This window comes from Platalea leucorodia (genome assembly GCF_965183815.1).
Source record: "Platalea leucorodia genome assembly, chromosome: 2".
NCBI lineage: Eukaryota > Metazoa > Chordata > Aves > Pelecaniformes > Threskiornithidae > Platalea > Platalea leucorodia.
Genome location: NC_138824.1, coordinates 131,141,476 through 131,156,842, shown reverse-complemented (window position 1 = coordinate 131,156,842; position 15,367 = coordinate 131,141,476). Strand labels below are relative to the sequence as shown.

Here is a 15,367-nt window from a genome sequence, read left to right as displayed (position 1 = left end):
GCGGAGCAGGGGGGAGCAGGAACCCACCTCGGCCATGTGAGGCTTTATCAAGGGGTGTAAGAGAGCAGCAGCAGAGAGAAGGGGGCAAATTAGCTTTGTGGGGCAAGTGGGCTCTTTATAAAATAAGACTCATCCTTGGGAGAACTACGGACTGGTATAGGGCTGCAGGGGGAGGGAGGCAAGAGATGGCTGGGGACTGCAGACAAGGACACTTGGGCCAGTGGCTCTAAATCCAGGTTCCCAGGGCTGATGCCTTCTCTGATGCTCAGCTGCTCCTTTGGCTGGAGAAAATGTTTTCAGGAGAGGTCGCAACAGGAGTTCCACTGCTGAGAGTGCAGAGCAGGTGCTCGGAGGGGGAAGATCTGGCCATGATGAGCTGGCTGGCCAGCAAGGGGTCTGGGAAGAGCTGTCCAAGTCTCTCCAGGCTCTCTGCCCCACCACAGCCCCAGAGAGCCTGCTCTGGAGCCCTGCGCTTCCCACGCATCCCCCCGCTACCGTGCGTCACCCCTTGGTGAGGCTGAGGAACCTCTGGTGCCACAGCCGCACCTCCTCCTCTCCCTCCTCCTCACTCAACACCCGGTACGTCTCGTTTCTGCGGCAGCCGCGGTGAGACACCTGCGAGGAGAGCCTGGGTTCATAAGACTGATACTACTGCCCATTTCTCCCCAGGGAAAGAGGACCCCCAGGATGGACAGCATCTGGAGGCTGGGATGATGGGGGCACCAGAGGAAAGAGGGGAGAACCGGCTGGGAAGCGGGAGGGAGGGGATGATAGTTCAACTGTGTGTTTCCTAAGATACAGGCTAGTCCTCTGTCCTGCTCCGGTGTTTCTGGGTTTTGTTACCACCTGGGAAGCACCCAGTAGATGGTGGACACCCTCCCCTGCAGGGATATATAGGGATACCCCGATGGGTGGGAGGCTCCCCACAGCTCCTGTGTCAACATTAGCAACCGTCTCTACTGCCATCTCTTACAGCGTCTGTGCAAATCCCACCGCCTCAGTTACACGCCAGCTGTGCTTGGGTCACTATTCGTCACCCCCCGCCAGTGCACCCACATGCGTCCTACTGGAGGGCCAAGCAGTGGGCCAGTGAGTCCTGCAGGGACTCGGGGATGGCTGTGGAGGGGCCAGCCACGGAGGAGAAGGCTGTGCAGCCTGCTTCTCACCTTCTGGTTGTAGAGGCTCTGCTGCAGACACTGGTGGCTCTTGAATGCACAGTAGCTGGGGTGCTGAACGCCACCCGAGTCACAGATCTGGGGAGATGGGAATGAAGGCCAGAGAAAGAAGAGGAGAAGGAGGGGTGGAAGCACCCACTGGGCACCCACCTGGCTTGGGGCATCTCTGCCTTGGAGGGCGGCGTACTCTGCCTTCAGCCAGAGGGTCACACGAGGGTCCTCACAGCCACGGGTGGCCATCCGGCTGCACCAGTACTCCACCCTCAGCCCTCTGAAAACCTCCATGCCGTAGTACTCCGAGGTCTGCAAAGGGGGGGGATAAAGAGAGCCGTGCTTCTTCCTCCCCTTCCCCACCACCCAGTCCAGGCTCCTCCTCAGAGGCCGGCTGGAGATGCAGCACGCTCGGCACCTTGTTGCCTGCAGCCTGGTACTGGGCTGAGATCTGAGGGTTGATGTAGGTGATGAAGCTGCCTGTCTCGCAGCGAACGCGGTTCAGGTTTTTGATGTTCTGACACTGCTCCTTCTTCAGCGAGCAGAAAGCGCAGTGAGGGCACAGGTCCATGTGACGCCGCCCGAGGCTGTCACACACCTGGGGTGGATGCAGTGAGGATATCGGGGAGAAAAAGGTGACTGAGGTGCTCCCTGGCTTGGAGCTTGCCTCCCTGGTCACCCAGGTCAGCTTCTCCCAGGAGGTGGCACCTGAAAGGACAGTGTTGAGGAGCTCTGGCCACGGGAGCATTGGGGTCAGCGCTGCGGGGAGCCCTGCACACAGTGGGGATCAAAGGTGAACATCAGCGTCTTTACCGAATCTCCAAACCCAAGGACTCTTTCTTCCATCTCCTTCCAGGCCTCAGTGACCACCGACGAGAGACAGTTTCCCTCCAGCATCGCATAGCACAGGATCGTCACTGCCTCATCCTTCTTCAGGGCTAAAAGGCTGACAGAGAAAGGGATGGAGAAAGTCAGACCTTCAGTTAAAAACTGAAAGAGGGGAAAACAACCCCAAAGCATAGCAAAAAAACCTTTCCCAAAGAAACCTTGGACTCTTGGCCAAACCACACGGAGGAACGGGGGTGTCCTCAGAGTCCGTACGCGCCTGTGTAGCACGGAGGCTGCAGGGCAGGGCATGCGTGTGTGCATTCGAGAGCACGCAGGAGGAACAAGCACAGCTTGAGGAACTTCCCCAGGGGCCCTGCAGCAGCTGCTGCCTACTTTCATCCATCCAAGTGCACAGCAAGGAGGTGTTGGTTAGAGGTCTGCTGAGTGTTGACCGTGGGGCAGCCCCATTTGGTTCTGGGGTATAGAACTTATTAAGCCTCCCTCCTGCTTGAGCCAATGTATTTGATGGAAAGAGGAAAAAATTGGTAACAATGAATTAACTGTTCATCCAAACCAACGTGGGAAGCTAGAGGTAGAAAATTTAAGGACAGTGGGACAAGGACAATAAGAATATTTTACATCCCTTAGGAACAGAAGAAGTAGTACGCATGGTACAGAACTGTTATTAGACAGGGATGGTATGAATTATCAGCAGTGACACAGAAGAGGTAAAAATGCTTATTAAATATTTGTCTTCTGTGTCTGGCAACAAAATCAATGACAAATAACCAAACTTTGATTAGGCAGAAAGTAAGAAAAGACAAAAGCAGCAATTGCTTATGTTAAAATGCTCTTAAAATCCATGCATGGGCTAACCTGGATGGAGAAGTTTTCCCAAGCACAGCTGAAACTTCTTGGAGACCTTCAGATTAGCCTTAAAAAATAAAAAAAGAGGCAGAGAACCTGGAGGAAGATCATGAAGATGAAATTTCCTAAGGCCTGGAAAACTTTTGTCTGGAGCAAGAAACCAAAGACCCTTTACTCAGCTGAGCAGAGGCACTAATGGGTGGCCACTCACTCAATTTATACTTTTACCAAGATGGGGATCAGCTGGAAGGCTCTCTTCATCAGCAGATGGCAGAGTAATGACTTTTGGTGATTGGAATTTGGGGTGAGATCCATTCAAACCAGAAATGAGCCACATGTTCCTGACACGAAGGGTATTCAGCACAGGAGCAGCTGATGGGGCGGTTTCTCCACAGCTCGGAGACTTCAAAAAGATATCCCCAACTTTTCTTGAGAGAAGGGTCTGTGGCTCAGCCACACGACACTGTTTTTCCTTCAGGGCTCGCTAGGCACGGCTCCACGTCCTGTGCTGAGCAGAAAGGCCAGGGTGAGCGATCAGAGCCATTGCCAGGCCTGAAGGCTAAAAGAGATCGATCTCCCCACCATTAAGCTCTTGCGATTACGCGGTGTGCGAAGAAATCAAGCTGTAAGGAGTGACCGGTGTTCACAGATCCGTGGATGTGCGAGAGGCATACACTGTATGCACAAAAACATGCGGATGCTTGGCATTCCCGCTGGGTTTGGGCGTGCGCTCCCGTAGGAGAACGTGGGTGAGCGTTAGGGCTACTAATAGGAGGAAGTTTTGTGCATCTCCTTAGTAGATCCCCGGGCCCTGCCGCACACCGCGGAGGAAGGAGCTCGCAGCACGAGCTCTGCACTTGCAGCGGGTCAGGAGCAAGTGATCCTGGACCCAAATGGTTCACACTAACAGCTGCAAATGAGCACGTCAGGATCTCCAAAGGCATCTCTCTCGCTTAGATACTACAAGTGAACCTGGAAAATCTTAGTCACAGAAAACATAATGAGTGCTAGATTTTTTTTTTAAAGACATTACGGTCAAACTTGTTTTATCACAGTGCAGCAGATGCTGCTTTAGCCCGCATCGAGGCAAGCAAAGATGTTCCTTCAACACGCTGTCCCGTACCGCGCTGTGGACAGGCTGCAAATGGTACTCTCTGGATACAGACGCGAACAAATTACTGTGGTGCCGACCCACAGCACATCGACCACATCCACTGAAAAACCGAGGGCAGCTGAAAACCTGGAAATCTCCCTATTGCAAGCGTGTGCATCTCTCTCTGCGCTGCACCACAGCCCGGGCAGAGGTTTGTGGAAGGAAGGTCTGAGTTCAGAGAGGACAAAAGAATGGAAACTGAGGACAGCAGTGACAGATACCAACCCTTTCTGGCAAAGCTGGAAAGAAATGTGCCAGTAAAAAAGAGAACCAAAGCCCACCTATCCTGCAGAGAGCACTTCCAGAGCCTGTAAGATCCTTTATGTCCGCTCCTCCATCCCATGGCTCCACACGATCCTTTTTATTTTTGGTTTTTGGTTTCCTCTGTAAACATTCAGACCATTTAGGAAGCCAAGAAGAACAGGAAATTTTAAATTTAGAGCTCATCCCATGTGCTCATCCCACTTGAAAATCTTGTCGGAGGTTGTTCAGTTCAACCCTCTCAGCATTTTGCTGTGACTGGGAGCTGGACGTCGCTGAGAGAAGAACCAGCGACGGCCCCAAGGCACACCTAGTGTTTCTCTTCCGTAAAGGATTGCTCTTTGTGGGGGGATCACCTAACACTGACAATTCCTCTCTTAAGCAGTTGTAGCCCAGGAGAACAAGTGTTTAGTCCGCTTTGCTGATAAATCTGTGACAGCCGAAGGGAGTCCCTGCCACCACTGGGATGCTTGACTGCTCACGATCTTCGCCTTCACGATTTGGTAACCTGGCTGGGTCATCTTGATGGGACTCATAAATTTCAATTAACGACCCTGATATTATTCTCCAAAGTTATCTGAAAGAATTTATCCACAAATATGTCATTATTGGCTATTGTTCCACTACTCACTTGTTTTTCCAGTGGCACTTTGTGATTTGATTGCTTCTTCGTCACACCAGGATGATCAAGCCAGTAAAGTGAGAGGCACATTAACGGTCATTAAAAATGATATGAATAGCTCTGGTGCTTTCATCACCGAGGTAGAAAAAAGAAGAAAACTGTCCAGCTTGCTGTACTTTTTTAAAAATAGCAAATAAATAACAACCTGAGGCTTAGAAAGCAACTGCTAATTAATGGGTTTAACAGCCTTTGCTGTTAAACACACGTACTGGTCCAATGAGTGCAGCCCGAACAAGACGCAGATAGAGGATTACAGCCAAAAGGGGCAGTAAAAGGGCTCCAGTCTTTTCTAAAAAGAGCGCTTCCATAAGTAGTTCATAAGTAGCGATAAAACATCTGCTGAGTGTTGATGACCTACTTGTTCAGAACAGGCGCAAAGTCAGACGCGGGTAGGAGCCTCTGCTGCACTGCAAACTTTAGATTTATAGACCGTCTTCGATGTGATCGGCTCACGCCGACCTGAAAGCCTCGCATCCCTACGCACCACCTAACCGACCCTTTGCTGTTGCCCATGTATGCAGACGCACGTGAGCCGTGCCCGTAACCTCCACTGACCCACGCAGGAAACCAAGTCGTGCCATCAGCCTGAGGTTACCAAGAAATTCTGCTGCTCTCTCTGTCACATCCATTTCCTCCTCTATCTCTGTTCTCCATCTCTGCCGTGAGGCTTTCTGGCCCCACGGCTGCAAATTTATGATTTGGTTTACCACCTCTGGGTGAGTGAAAGACATCTACATCGTCCCCAAGTGACAGCTAGTGCCTGAAAGGAGCTGGGAAGGGGAGTGGGTCAGGGGAACGGGTCCCACCACGCATCACCAGACCCAGGGACAGGTCCTGGCCTCCTCCCTCCCTTGCAGGCACCTGCAATCCACGATGCCATGGCTTTCGGTGCACCGGGGGCTGTCCCTGGTTCCTCTCCCCGTGATTCCCAGGGCCCTGGCACTGCTCTTTGGCCACTCTCCCACTGCTGCTGCCTTACGGCGGCGCTGGGGCTTTGTGTCCCATGACAGAGGCTCTACGGGCGAAGGGTACAGACGCGGCACTGCTGCTGGTCCCCTGCGCTCAACGACACGCTGCTCAGCTGTTTGCCGACGTGCAGAAGTTTCCCCACGCATCAGGGAAACTGATAGGTCTGTCTAAAGCGATTTCCTAATGCAAATCCCTCCCCAGCTTAGTACCTCTGCACGTTAATGCCCTAACTGCTTACCTGGAAAAAGCCTAGCGGGTGCTGGGAGGCAATGTTTCAAAGGGAATGGGAAAAAATATAATTAAGAAGAATGTGTGGGCCAAGATCAGTAATTGCTCAAAGGTAAAAGGAGACAACTTCAGATAAAAGCCTATCTCGCTTTAGCATCCCGGGACTCGGAGCGATGCACCTAGAGCCTACTTCAGTGGTATCTCCGAAGGTGGCTGGTTAACAGCATCCACCTCTCCCTCGACGTAATGACAGGGATTTGGGCCATTAACTTTCAGCTGCTGAACCTCCCCGATATGGCCTGGCTGCGTGAGGTGCAGTGAGTACCCGAGGCAAGCAGAAAAGAAGATAAGGAGCAAACAGCAGCTTTCCAGCACTTTGTAACTTCTGATTTAGGTGGGTTGCTGCAGGAAACTAAAACCGCTAAGGAAAAAGCCATTCTTAACAGCTTCAGAAAGAAAAAGAGCTCTTGGTCTGCATGCCAAGAAGGCAGGCAGGCTGGATAGGTACCTGGCAGAGCAAGCCCGGCAGGTAACCCAACGCAGGAACCATTGGGCGAACGGGAACGTAAGACCTGCCCAAGGGTTGGGGGGGACAAAGCGTGGGAAAACTGGTATTTTGTAAATACATCTCTCCTGCTGACCCCCACAATATTGCAGCCTCTTGCCCACCTGGGACACTGAGAGCCCCCTGCTCTGAGATTCTCAAAAGCCTGGGAGCACTTGAACTTCTTCTGGCCCGGTGGTGAGAAGACAACCTGCCTTGTCGTGACTCCCCTTTCACAGCTAGCCGCGCACAGTCGCAATACGGAGACGCTAAATTGCGCCCTGGCCTTAATGAATGGCCAAAAGAAACCTCTACGTCATCCCTTACGTCATCAGCTAGATCCTGAAAGCAGCTGAGAAGTGTCAGGGGAACGGGTCCCATCCCGCACCACCAGACCCAGAGTAAAAAAGAAAAAATAATTGTGAACGGGTGATGATAATTCAAAGAGAGTGTTTTTCCAGGGATGGGATTTTTAATGACAGGTCTGGTCTTAAAATTAAAGCCTCTGGGGATGAAGTATGTAAGCACAAGGACTATTTGGAGGGGTAAAGCAGGAGTAGGAGGGTGCAGCCGCCGGGAGGGCTGGGCTCAGCCTTGCTGGGGAAGCTGGGCTCACGCGAAGCACCAGCGTCCGTGCGCGAATACCAACAGGACGGGGTCTGTATCCGGGACAGCCGTGATGCTGAAAGGGGTGTAAGGGTCATAGCGGACAAACAACGCCCCAGCGGGAAGCCCTGGAAAAAAGGGCAAATGCGGTTCTTGTGTGCAAACAGAAGAGCGGGGAAGGGATGTTGTCCTCCTTCTGCACACCCGACTGCTGAAACCCATCGCTGAATGGTGCACGCAAGGCTGGAGCGTGTGGATGTTTCAAAGGGACACTGAAAATTGCCACAGAAAATGAGTTGCGCAGGCGTTATAAGGTGAGAGCTGTGGAGCTCTGGTCAGCTTACTGCAAGACTGAATCATGGCACATAGGTAACTTTGAGGGGAGGAAACACTGGGAAATAAATAGCTCTTTAATCAAGGGGGCAGGAAGAACAATAAGGAGTAAAAATTGAAAAGAAATGCAATAAGAGACACTTTTTTCCCCCTATAATGATTCTCTGTTAGCAGAAACACCACAAACATGTGCTGCCAATTCTTCTCGTTATTTTGCTACCATCGCCATGTCTCTCTCTAAAGATCACAGCTACCTTCATCAGGTACCACGAAAGCTGGTAGAGCTACCGGAGCAGCTGCCAGAAGCAGCGGCGAGCGAGAAGGGATGGATATCCCGCTGGACATAAGACCCTAGGGAAGACACGCCACCCTGGGTTCAGTGCCCGTCACAACCGTGCGCACCTTGTGTTAAACCAGACGCTGAACGGCACCTGCGCGCACCCACCAGCCCCAGCCAGCGCCGCTCCTCTCGCCAGAATGGAAATGCCTCGAAGCGTTTTGCCCCTTTTTTAGGTCATGCTTTGAAGTCCCTTTGAGAGGAGGCGGGATGCGGCAAGCAGCAAAGCCGACAGGCGCGGTCTGTCTCGCCTTTTTATCCTCATTTGAGTTTAAGCTTTGCTTAGCGTGATGGACGGGGCTCGGCTGCCAGGTAACAGGCACACAGTCAGCATTAGCGTCTTTGAGAAGCTCTGTGGCAGAATAGCACGTGTCATCTGCAATCACAGCAGTCCCTCAATAATCCCAATATAACTAAATCAAAGCAAGGCTCAACTTCAGAGGCAGGGAAAACGAACATATCCTGAACGAAACATAATTTTGCCTTAGAGTACATAACACCGGGAAAAATTTGCTGGGCAGTAAAAGCCTCCTACAATATTAGGAAGGAGGATGACATAAGTTACCGCCTTGCAAGAGAACATTTACAGCTTTAACAACACGATGCAATTCATTTTTACATGCGGAAGTGGGATCTCTGGCTCAACTGTAGTAGTATGCAGTGTTTTTAATAGAAACCACAGATGTGTAATCATGCACAAAACCTGTGTGTTTACAGGAACATCACTGGCCAGCAACAGAGCAAAACCAAAATGCCTTGTCTATGAAAACCACATCTAGACAGCGTTTTGGTTTTTTCTTTGCTGTTGACAAGCAAAATAATCTTTGCACCTCAGTCAAAGCAAGTGGTCCTCAGCCACAAAGTACTAAAGGATCAAAAAGTAGATTTGAGTGAAAACGTGTGATCTTTTTGCAGGCCGTTTCTGTTTGGGCTCACCAGCCCCAGCTGCCTGACCACAGAGGCGTCCGGATCCTGGCAGATCAGATGAGAAGAGCTCAAGATGCTCGACAAGCTCCTAAAGCATCCCTAGGCCAGAGGAACCAAGAAGGGCGCGTAAAGAAGGGCCAGAGGAACCAAGAAGGGCAGTAAGCTGGACTGTCGCAGAGCCTTGTGCTGAACTGGCATGCAGCTGCTTTCAAAGCCGGAATGGGGAACCAGAAATCCCTTAGGAAGAGCAATGCATGGCTCCAGAGCGCAGCGAGGTACACGTGCTGGAGGAGAAGTAGCGGTCCTTCACGGCCAGGAGCAAGGCTCTGTGTTCCCGGCTCTGTTTCCTAGCCCAGGGCTGCTTTTGCTCTACCTGGGTGAGGATGGATGTTTTAAGAAACATCTGCTTCATGTTGCATTGCAGAGAGGCGAGGAGCACAGCGAGACACACATTCACTCCAGCCACCCAAGGACCCGTGTTCGCAAGGAACCTATTTCTGCAGGCCATCCAGACTCATGGGAGACGTGAGTTGGGAGGAGGATGACTGCAGAGGTGATTGCACGCTGCAAACAGCCACAGTGTGGGGATACACGTGCATGGGATAAAGCCCTGCCTGCAGCTTAGGCCCAGCCTAAATGCACTTTGCTCCGGACACGAGGACGGTAACATTGCCAGGCGCTAGCAGTGCCGGGTCACCCTCTCCCTGCTCGCTCTGTGCTGGAGCGGGGAGTGTCTGAGGGGCTCCCCGGGTACGTTCCTGCTCTGTACGGGATGGCTTGCTCCAGAAAGCCTGCCTGCGCTCGCCAGCTGCCGTGGGGCTACCAGCCAGCGCACATGAGGACAGCCCCACACGGGTGGTGTGCGGGACCCCGCCAGGCGGGGAGAGGGGTCTTCGCCTCACCTGCCAGGGGGATCCGTTTCTTGCACCCCCTCCTTGGCGCTGCCTGACGTGCTCTCTGGGTCTGACTTGGTGCCGGAGGCTGGAGAAGAGCCCTCGGTGCCTAGGGATGTCTCCAAGGAGAGGGCCAAGTGGATCAGCTGCCAGACGCTGTTCTGCAGGCGTCGCTCCCAGGTTTGCTCCGCCCGGGCAGGGGGTCCCAGCCTGGGAGGCGAGGGGGCAGGCGGGACCGGCAGGGTTGGTGGGAGCACAGACGGCCTCCTGTCCTCCGGCTGTCTCGGCACCCCTGCTGTGGCCGGGGGGAGCTTCTTCGGCAGCGGCTTCTGACTCGACAGTGCGTAGGAGTACTTCAGGAGAGCGTCCACGTTGGTGCGCAGCAGGGCATCAGTGGGCGAGAGAGAAGCCCGCCCTGGAGCTGGGGAGAGAGCAGGGCAGGGGGGCTGAGGGACCTTTCTGAGGCCAGCCAGAAAGCTCCCAGGGGAGGAAGAGTAGCTACGGGAGAGCGGCAGGAGAGCAGGGGTGCCCAGCGCAGCTCGGTGCAGCCGTACCTTCTTCCATAGGAGAGCTTTTGCCCCTTGCCCAGGAGCCCGCAGCATGAGGTTGCTCCATTGGGAGGAGAAGGTTTTTTGGAGGAGACAAACTCAGACATGAGATTCGCTGAGTGGAGGAGAGAGGGAGAAACACAAGTCCCGCTGTGCTATCTTCCCTTCCTCCTCACCTCTTCCATCTCCCAAGTGATGCTCCCCCCCTCCCCGGTCTGAATCCCGCTCCCCACCTTGGCGTAGAACTGGCGTTTGAAGCATCGGTACTGGGCGAACTGGCAGAAGGTCTGAAACCACGGTGCCTCTGGGAATTCAGAGCAGACCGGCCCTGGAGAGGGGTGAGAGAGAGATGTGGGATGGGGGCACGCCGCAGGTTTAGGCATCTGCCCCCTTGGCAGATGGGGACCTCTGGGATGGCTGCTTTCAGAGCGGCTTGTGGTTGAAGGGAAAGTCAAAGCTCCCCAGGTGGAGCTCCCAGCCTTGTGCTGTTATAGCTCCCGATCCCAGATGCCACATGCACTTTCCCTCCAAACCACCCAGGGTTTCCGTTCGTCCTTCTGCCCTTTTTCATGCTGTTATCTTCCCTTTTACGGAGAGCCAAACCTCCTGTTTCCACGATCTGATAAGGACTCCGTTATTAGTCCTTGAGGGGTTCAAAAAAAAAAAAAGGCAAGTAGTGATGTGATGTGATGGGTTAAAAAGATGACCAGATTGGTCCTGGGAACACCAGAGGAAACAACCTCTTTGGATCAAAATAGTTTGACAGTGATTTCAGCCATGCAGGGGACGGAGGAAAGTCCGTAGGGCCGAGATCCCCTGCACACGCGTGCACCGTAGTCTTGACCAGCACTGCTGACCCTGCCGGTTCAAAAACTGCAGCTCTTCCTGAAGTGATTGCAGGACAGCCGAGGCCACGCAGGAGAGCCAAAATCCCTGGGAGATTTCAGGAGAGGGGTGATCTTCTGCTCTGCGGGTGCATGGCCCAGCTAGCACAGCCAGCCCTCTGCGGAGAGCAAACGGGTTGAGTGCTGGCTGAGACGGAGGAGGTTAGCGGTGGAATTGCACTGCTCTCCTGTTAGTTGCTTGTACACCATCTTTTACACCGTACACACTGCTTCTTTTGTGCTGAGCACACGGATTTACCAGCAAAAGTAGAATTTCAGGTATCCACTCAGCCCAGAAGAATGCCCAACTTGTAAGGAAGAAGCCAGACCCCCGCTCTGTCCTTTGGTGATGCCCTGTGAAATCCCTCCAGGACGTGGGGGACGTGGGCTCGGCCAGTGCAAGGGAGCAGGAGCTGCCGCGTTTTACTCCACCACTACCCGTTGGGCAGGGGAGAAGCCCAACCATTTGCCAGTCCCAGTGTTATCCTGACTCTCCCAGGCCAGGACTGCAGCCCCAGCAGCGCATACCGGGCCAGGACTGCAGTATTACAGCTTGCTGTGTCCTGTCACAAACCATTCCTATGATGATAGAGAAACTTTCCATTTTGGGGTGGGGGGAGAAAAAAAAAGTACATTTTCATTCCAGCACCTGCGAAGTGAAGGAAAACTTGACACAGATAAAGTTTCCTGCAGGCTCTCTTTGCTGGTCTCTTGATTTTCACCATGGCTCTGCTTTCTGAAGCACGATGGCATGGCCTGAGGAGCAGCTTGCCTCCTTTAGCACTGATCCCCATCTCCTCTTTTCTCTCAGCTCATCTCCCCTATGGAAATACTCTCCTTCAGTCCTCTGACCTTCCTGCCAAGGGGAGCCCTTCCAGCTCCAGCTGCTTAGTTTAATCACTATGAGCTTTTGCCTCTTTCCTCCGCTCCTCCTGCCCACGTGCTTGCTGCAAGCGGCTACGGCTTCTGCTGGGTGTCAGGAAGCCACCTCCTTGGGCTTTGTGGCCAACTTCACCCACAGGAGCTCCCAGCACGGGGAGGGTGTGTGTGTGTGTGTGGGGGCAATTAATTAACAATTGCATTGTCATTAAAAGATGGAACCAGTCAAGATATTTGCCTGCGTTCATCATGAAACAGTCTCCCGACTCTCATCTTCCACAACAAAGAGTGTTGAAAGGCTGCGTGTAGGCTTCCCGTGTTTAAAACACAAGGTGACCGCTTTCCTCAGCACCACACCTAAGAGGCACAATTAATGGTCATGAATATTTGGACGTAGACAGCACTGCCATTTATCTGTAAGGACAGTAGAGACAAAACATGTGAGGGCACCTGCTCTGCCGCATCCGCTCGGCCTCTCAGCCCAGCCGCGACACGTGCCAAAATAGCCCCAAAACTGGAAGAAAGGGAAAGCAAGGGGGAATAAAGTCTGCCGGATGGGTCTGTTGGGTCGAGAGATGGAGGAAAAGAAGGCAAAGAGGGCATCCTGCAAAATTGTCCCATCTCCTGGCATTCCCAGATGCTCCTGCTCTTGGCGGCTGAGCCTCCGAAGGCGGCAGCAGTAGGAGAGTGGCTGGTTAGGCCAAAGAGCAGTGCCAGGGCACTGGGCATCGCCAGGAGAGGAACCAGGGACAGCCCCTGGGTGCACCCAGAGCCGCGGCATCATGGATTGCAGGTGCCCGCAAGCAAGGACCCGTCCCTGGGTCTGGTGGTGCGGGGTGGGACCCGTTCCCCCGACACAGCTGCAGAAACAAGCAAGAAATAGTTGCCCTCAGGCTGCAGTCCAAATAAGCACAGTTGGCTGATCACTCAGTTCATTGACGTTCATAGCTAAATATAAAGCCATATTTTTTTATGAGAAAATTGTTCCTATTTTTTTTCCTCTGAAGAAAAATACAACAGAAGTAGTCCCAAGTTTTTCAGCTGCACAGATATAATTATGCCACTTAAATTCACTGATGCAGGGGTGCAGGGAAAGTAAGACGGCAGAGATTTAAAGGGTGCTGTTGCTATGGCGCTTTCTGAACTGGGATGTTTCTTGGCTCCTGAAATGTTAAACACTTAAAAAAGCAGCTTATCAGCTCAAGCTTTCTTAAAGGCCCATGAGAGCCCATGAGCCAAGCTACTACGTTAAACCCCAGCTCAAGCTGGAAGGAGCCGGGCAGGTTGTAAGATGAACTAACTGGTGGGAAGTGATGGTGAGCTTCAGCGAGCTTTAGAAAACTGTGGCCAGTTTTTTTTCCCCTGCCATCCCACCAACGGAGATGTGGAGAAACCGAAGAGCTGGTGGCCGTAGCTTTCAGCCCGTGGCCCGTGAAGAGAGGCTGGGGCAGCTGGGCTTGTTTAGCTGCGTGAAGAGGAGACGGGGAGGTGAGTTAATGGCAGCCCACAAGGACCTGAAGGAAAGCTAGAAGATGACAAAGTCAACCTCTTCTTGGTGGTGTCAGACAACACAAGAGGGAAAAAACTGCAAATTCCTGCTTGGGAGGTTAGGACTGGCCATTAGGAAAAGCTTTTTTCTCAAGGAAAGTAGTGCAGCACTGGAAGGGGTGCCCAGAGAGGCCAGAAAACCAAACTCCCTTGCACAAAGCCAAGGTGCTCTAGTGCTGGGACCATCCTGCTCCAAGCCAGGCCAGAGACCCCAAAACAACCCATCCCACCACCATTCACATAATCCTGTGGCATTTTGGGGTAGAGAAACAGCCGGCACTGCTCCAGCTGGGGCGATGGTCACCTCTGCTCCTGGAGGTGGGGTGACGCCCCTACCTTTGGGGACACGGCCATGGTTCTCCTCCTGGTCCAGCTGCAGGACGGCGGGGCTGAGGCAGCCGTGTGCCTGGCGCAGCTGGCAGGACGCCTCCGCCTTCCAGAGGGGCTGCAGTCTGGCGAAGAAGAGCTGGTACTCGCTGTCTGACAGGGGGCTGCCCGGAGCGGGAGGCACCGGTGGAGCAACAGAGGACATCAGCAAGGTCAGCAGCCCTGGGGGAGAAGGCAGGCTGCGCTTGGCCCTCCTTAACGGGAGCAAGCGGTGGTGGAAACAAAAGAGCGGCTGGTGGGGTGGCCCGCTCCCATCTGCTGGTGCTGAGTGGAGCGCTGGGATGAGATGGCCTGAGGTCTCCCTCCATCACCCCTGCTTGCAGGGCCCTGGGGGAACCAGGAGCCCTGGGGCAAAAGGGGGAAAAAGAATGAAAAAGAAGGGGGAAAAAGAATGAAAAAGAAGGGGGAAAAAGGGAAAAAAAAGAGAGGGGAAAAAAAAAGAAAAAGAAAAGAAAAAAAGAGGGGAAAAAAAAGAAGAAAGAAAAAGAAGAGCTCTGAGGTGGCCCCAGGAGGGTGGGCAGGGGCTGGCGGGGGCCACTCACCCACCAGGCAGGGCAGCCCCAACATGTCTGCCCCAGCACCCCGTCCTGCTTGGTGGCCCCGGCGACGGCGGAATGAGAAGGGGACAGCGAAACGGGCGGGCCGGGGAGGGGCCGGGGAGGGGAGCCGAAGCGCAGGCTCGTGCCTGGGGGGCTGTGAGGGGAGACGGGCACCCCACGAGGAAGGAAGAAGCCGGGGCCACGGGGACAAGGCAAGCAGGAGGAGGCAAGATGGGAGCTTCCCCCTCTGCTCGGGGACATGGCGGTGGCGGGCAACAACCTGCAACAGCATCTGAGGCCTGGCCAGGCTACCCCCGAGCTGAGGGTACCGCAAAAGCAGGATCTTTAAGGTACCTTGCACCCCAAAGCATTTTGTGCTCTTCTCAAGGAGAAAGGGGACAAAATCTGTTCCTGTTCCACCTGCGGGGATTGAGATGTGCCCCGTGCCTCCCTGGGGAGCGTCCCAGCACTGGCTTGCTTCAGGACGCGGTGGGAAGCTGGCTCGATCCCTCCTGGGCCGCTGTGCCACTTTCTGAACCCCCAGCGAGTGACGGGAGCACCAACTGGTCTTCCTCTGCCTCCAGCGCCGCCCTCTGCACGTCAAAACCTTCCCAGGCAAAAGGGGGAACGGTGCCAGCAAAAGAGGCTTTGGGACCACCAGCGCAGAGGTGCCCGGAGCTGCACAGGCTCATTTTGAGGGAGACCCGCGCCCACGTGCCCGGCTCTTACTACAGAGACCGAAGCGCGGGGCACAGGCGCAGCGACCCATGGAGAAGCAGCCGACGCAG

At 53.9% G+C, this 15,367-nt stretch overlaps 1 protein-coding gene across 1 annotated transcript; it reads right to left on the bottom strand.

Annotated features, from left to right (window-relative positions):
• Positions 1-501: 501 nt before the first annotated feature.
• On the bottom strand, positions 502-14,607 carry ACRBP (acrosin binding protein; the record flags this gene model as incomplete). Its single annotated transcript, XM_082336781.1, has 11 exons — positions 502-615; positions 1,167-1,253; positions 1,326-1,478; positions 1,576-1,764; positions 1,980-2,112; positions 9,804-10,215; positions 10,349-10,457; positions 10,576-10,670; positions 13,990-14,234; positions 14,352-14,385; positions 14,583-14,607. The coding sequence occupies 11 exons, from the start codon at positions 14,605-14,607 to the stop codon at positions 502-504; spliced, it is 1,596 nt and encodes a 531-aa protein (XP_082192907.1).
• Positions 14,608-15,367: the final 760 nt, after the last annotated feature.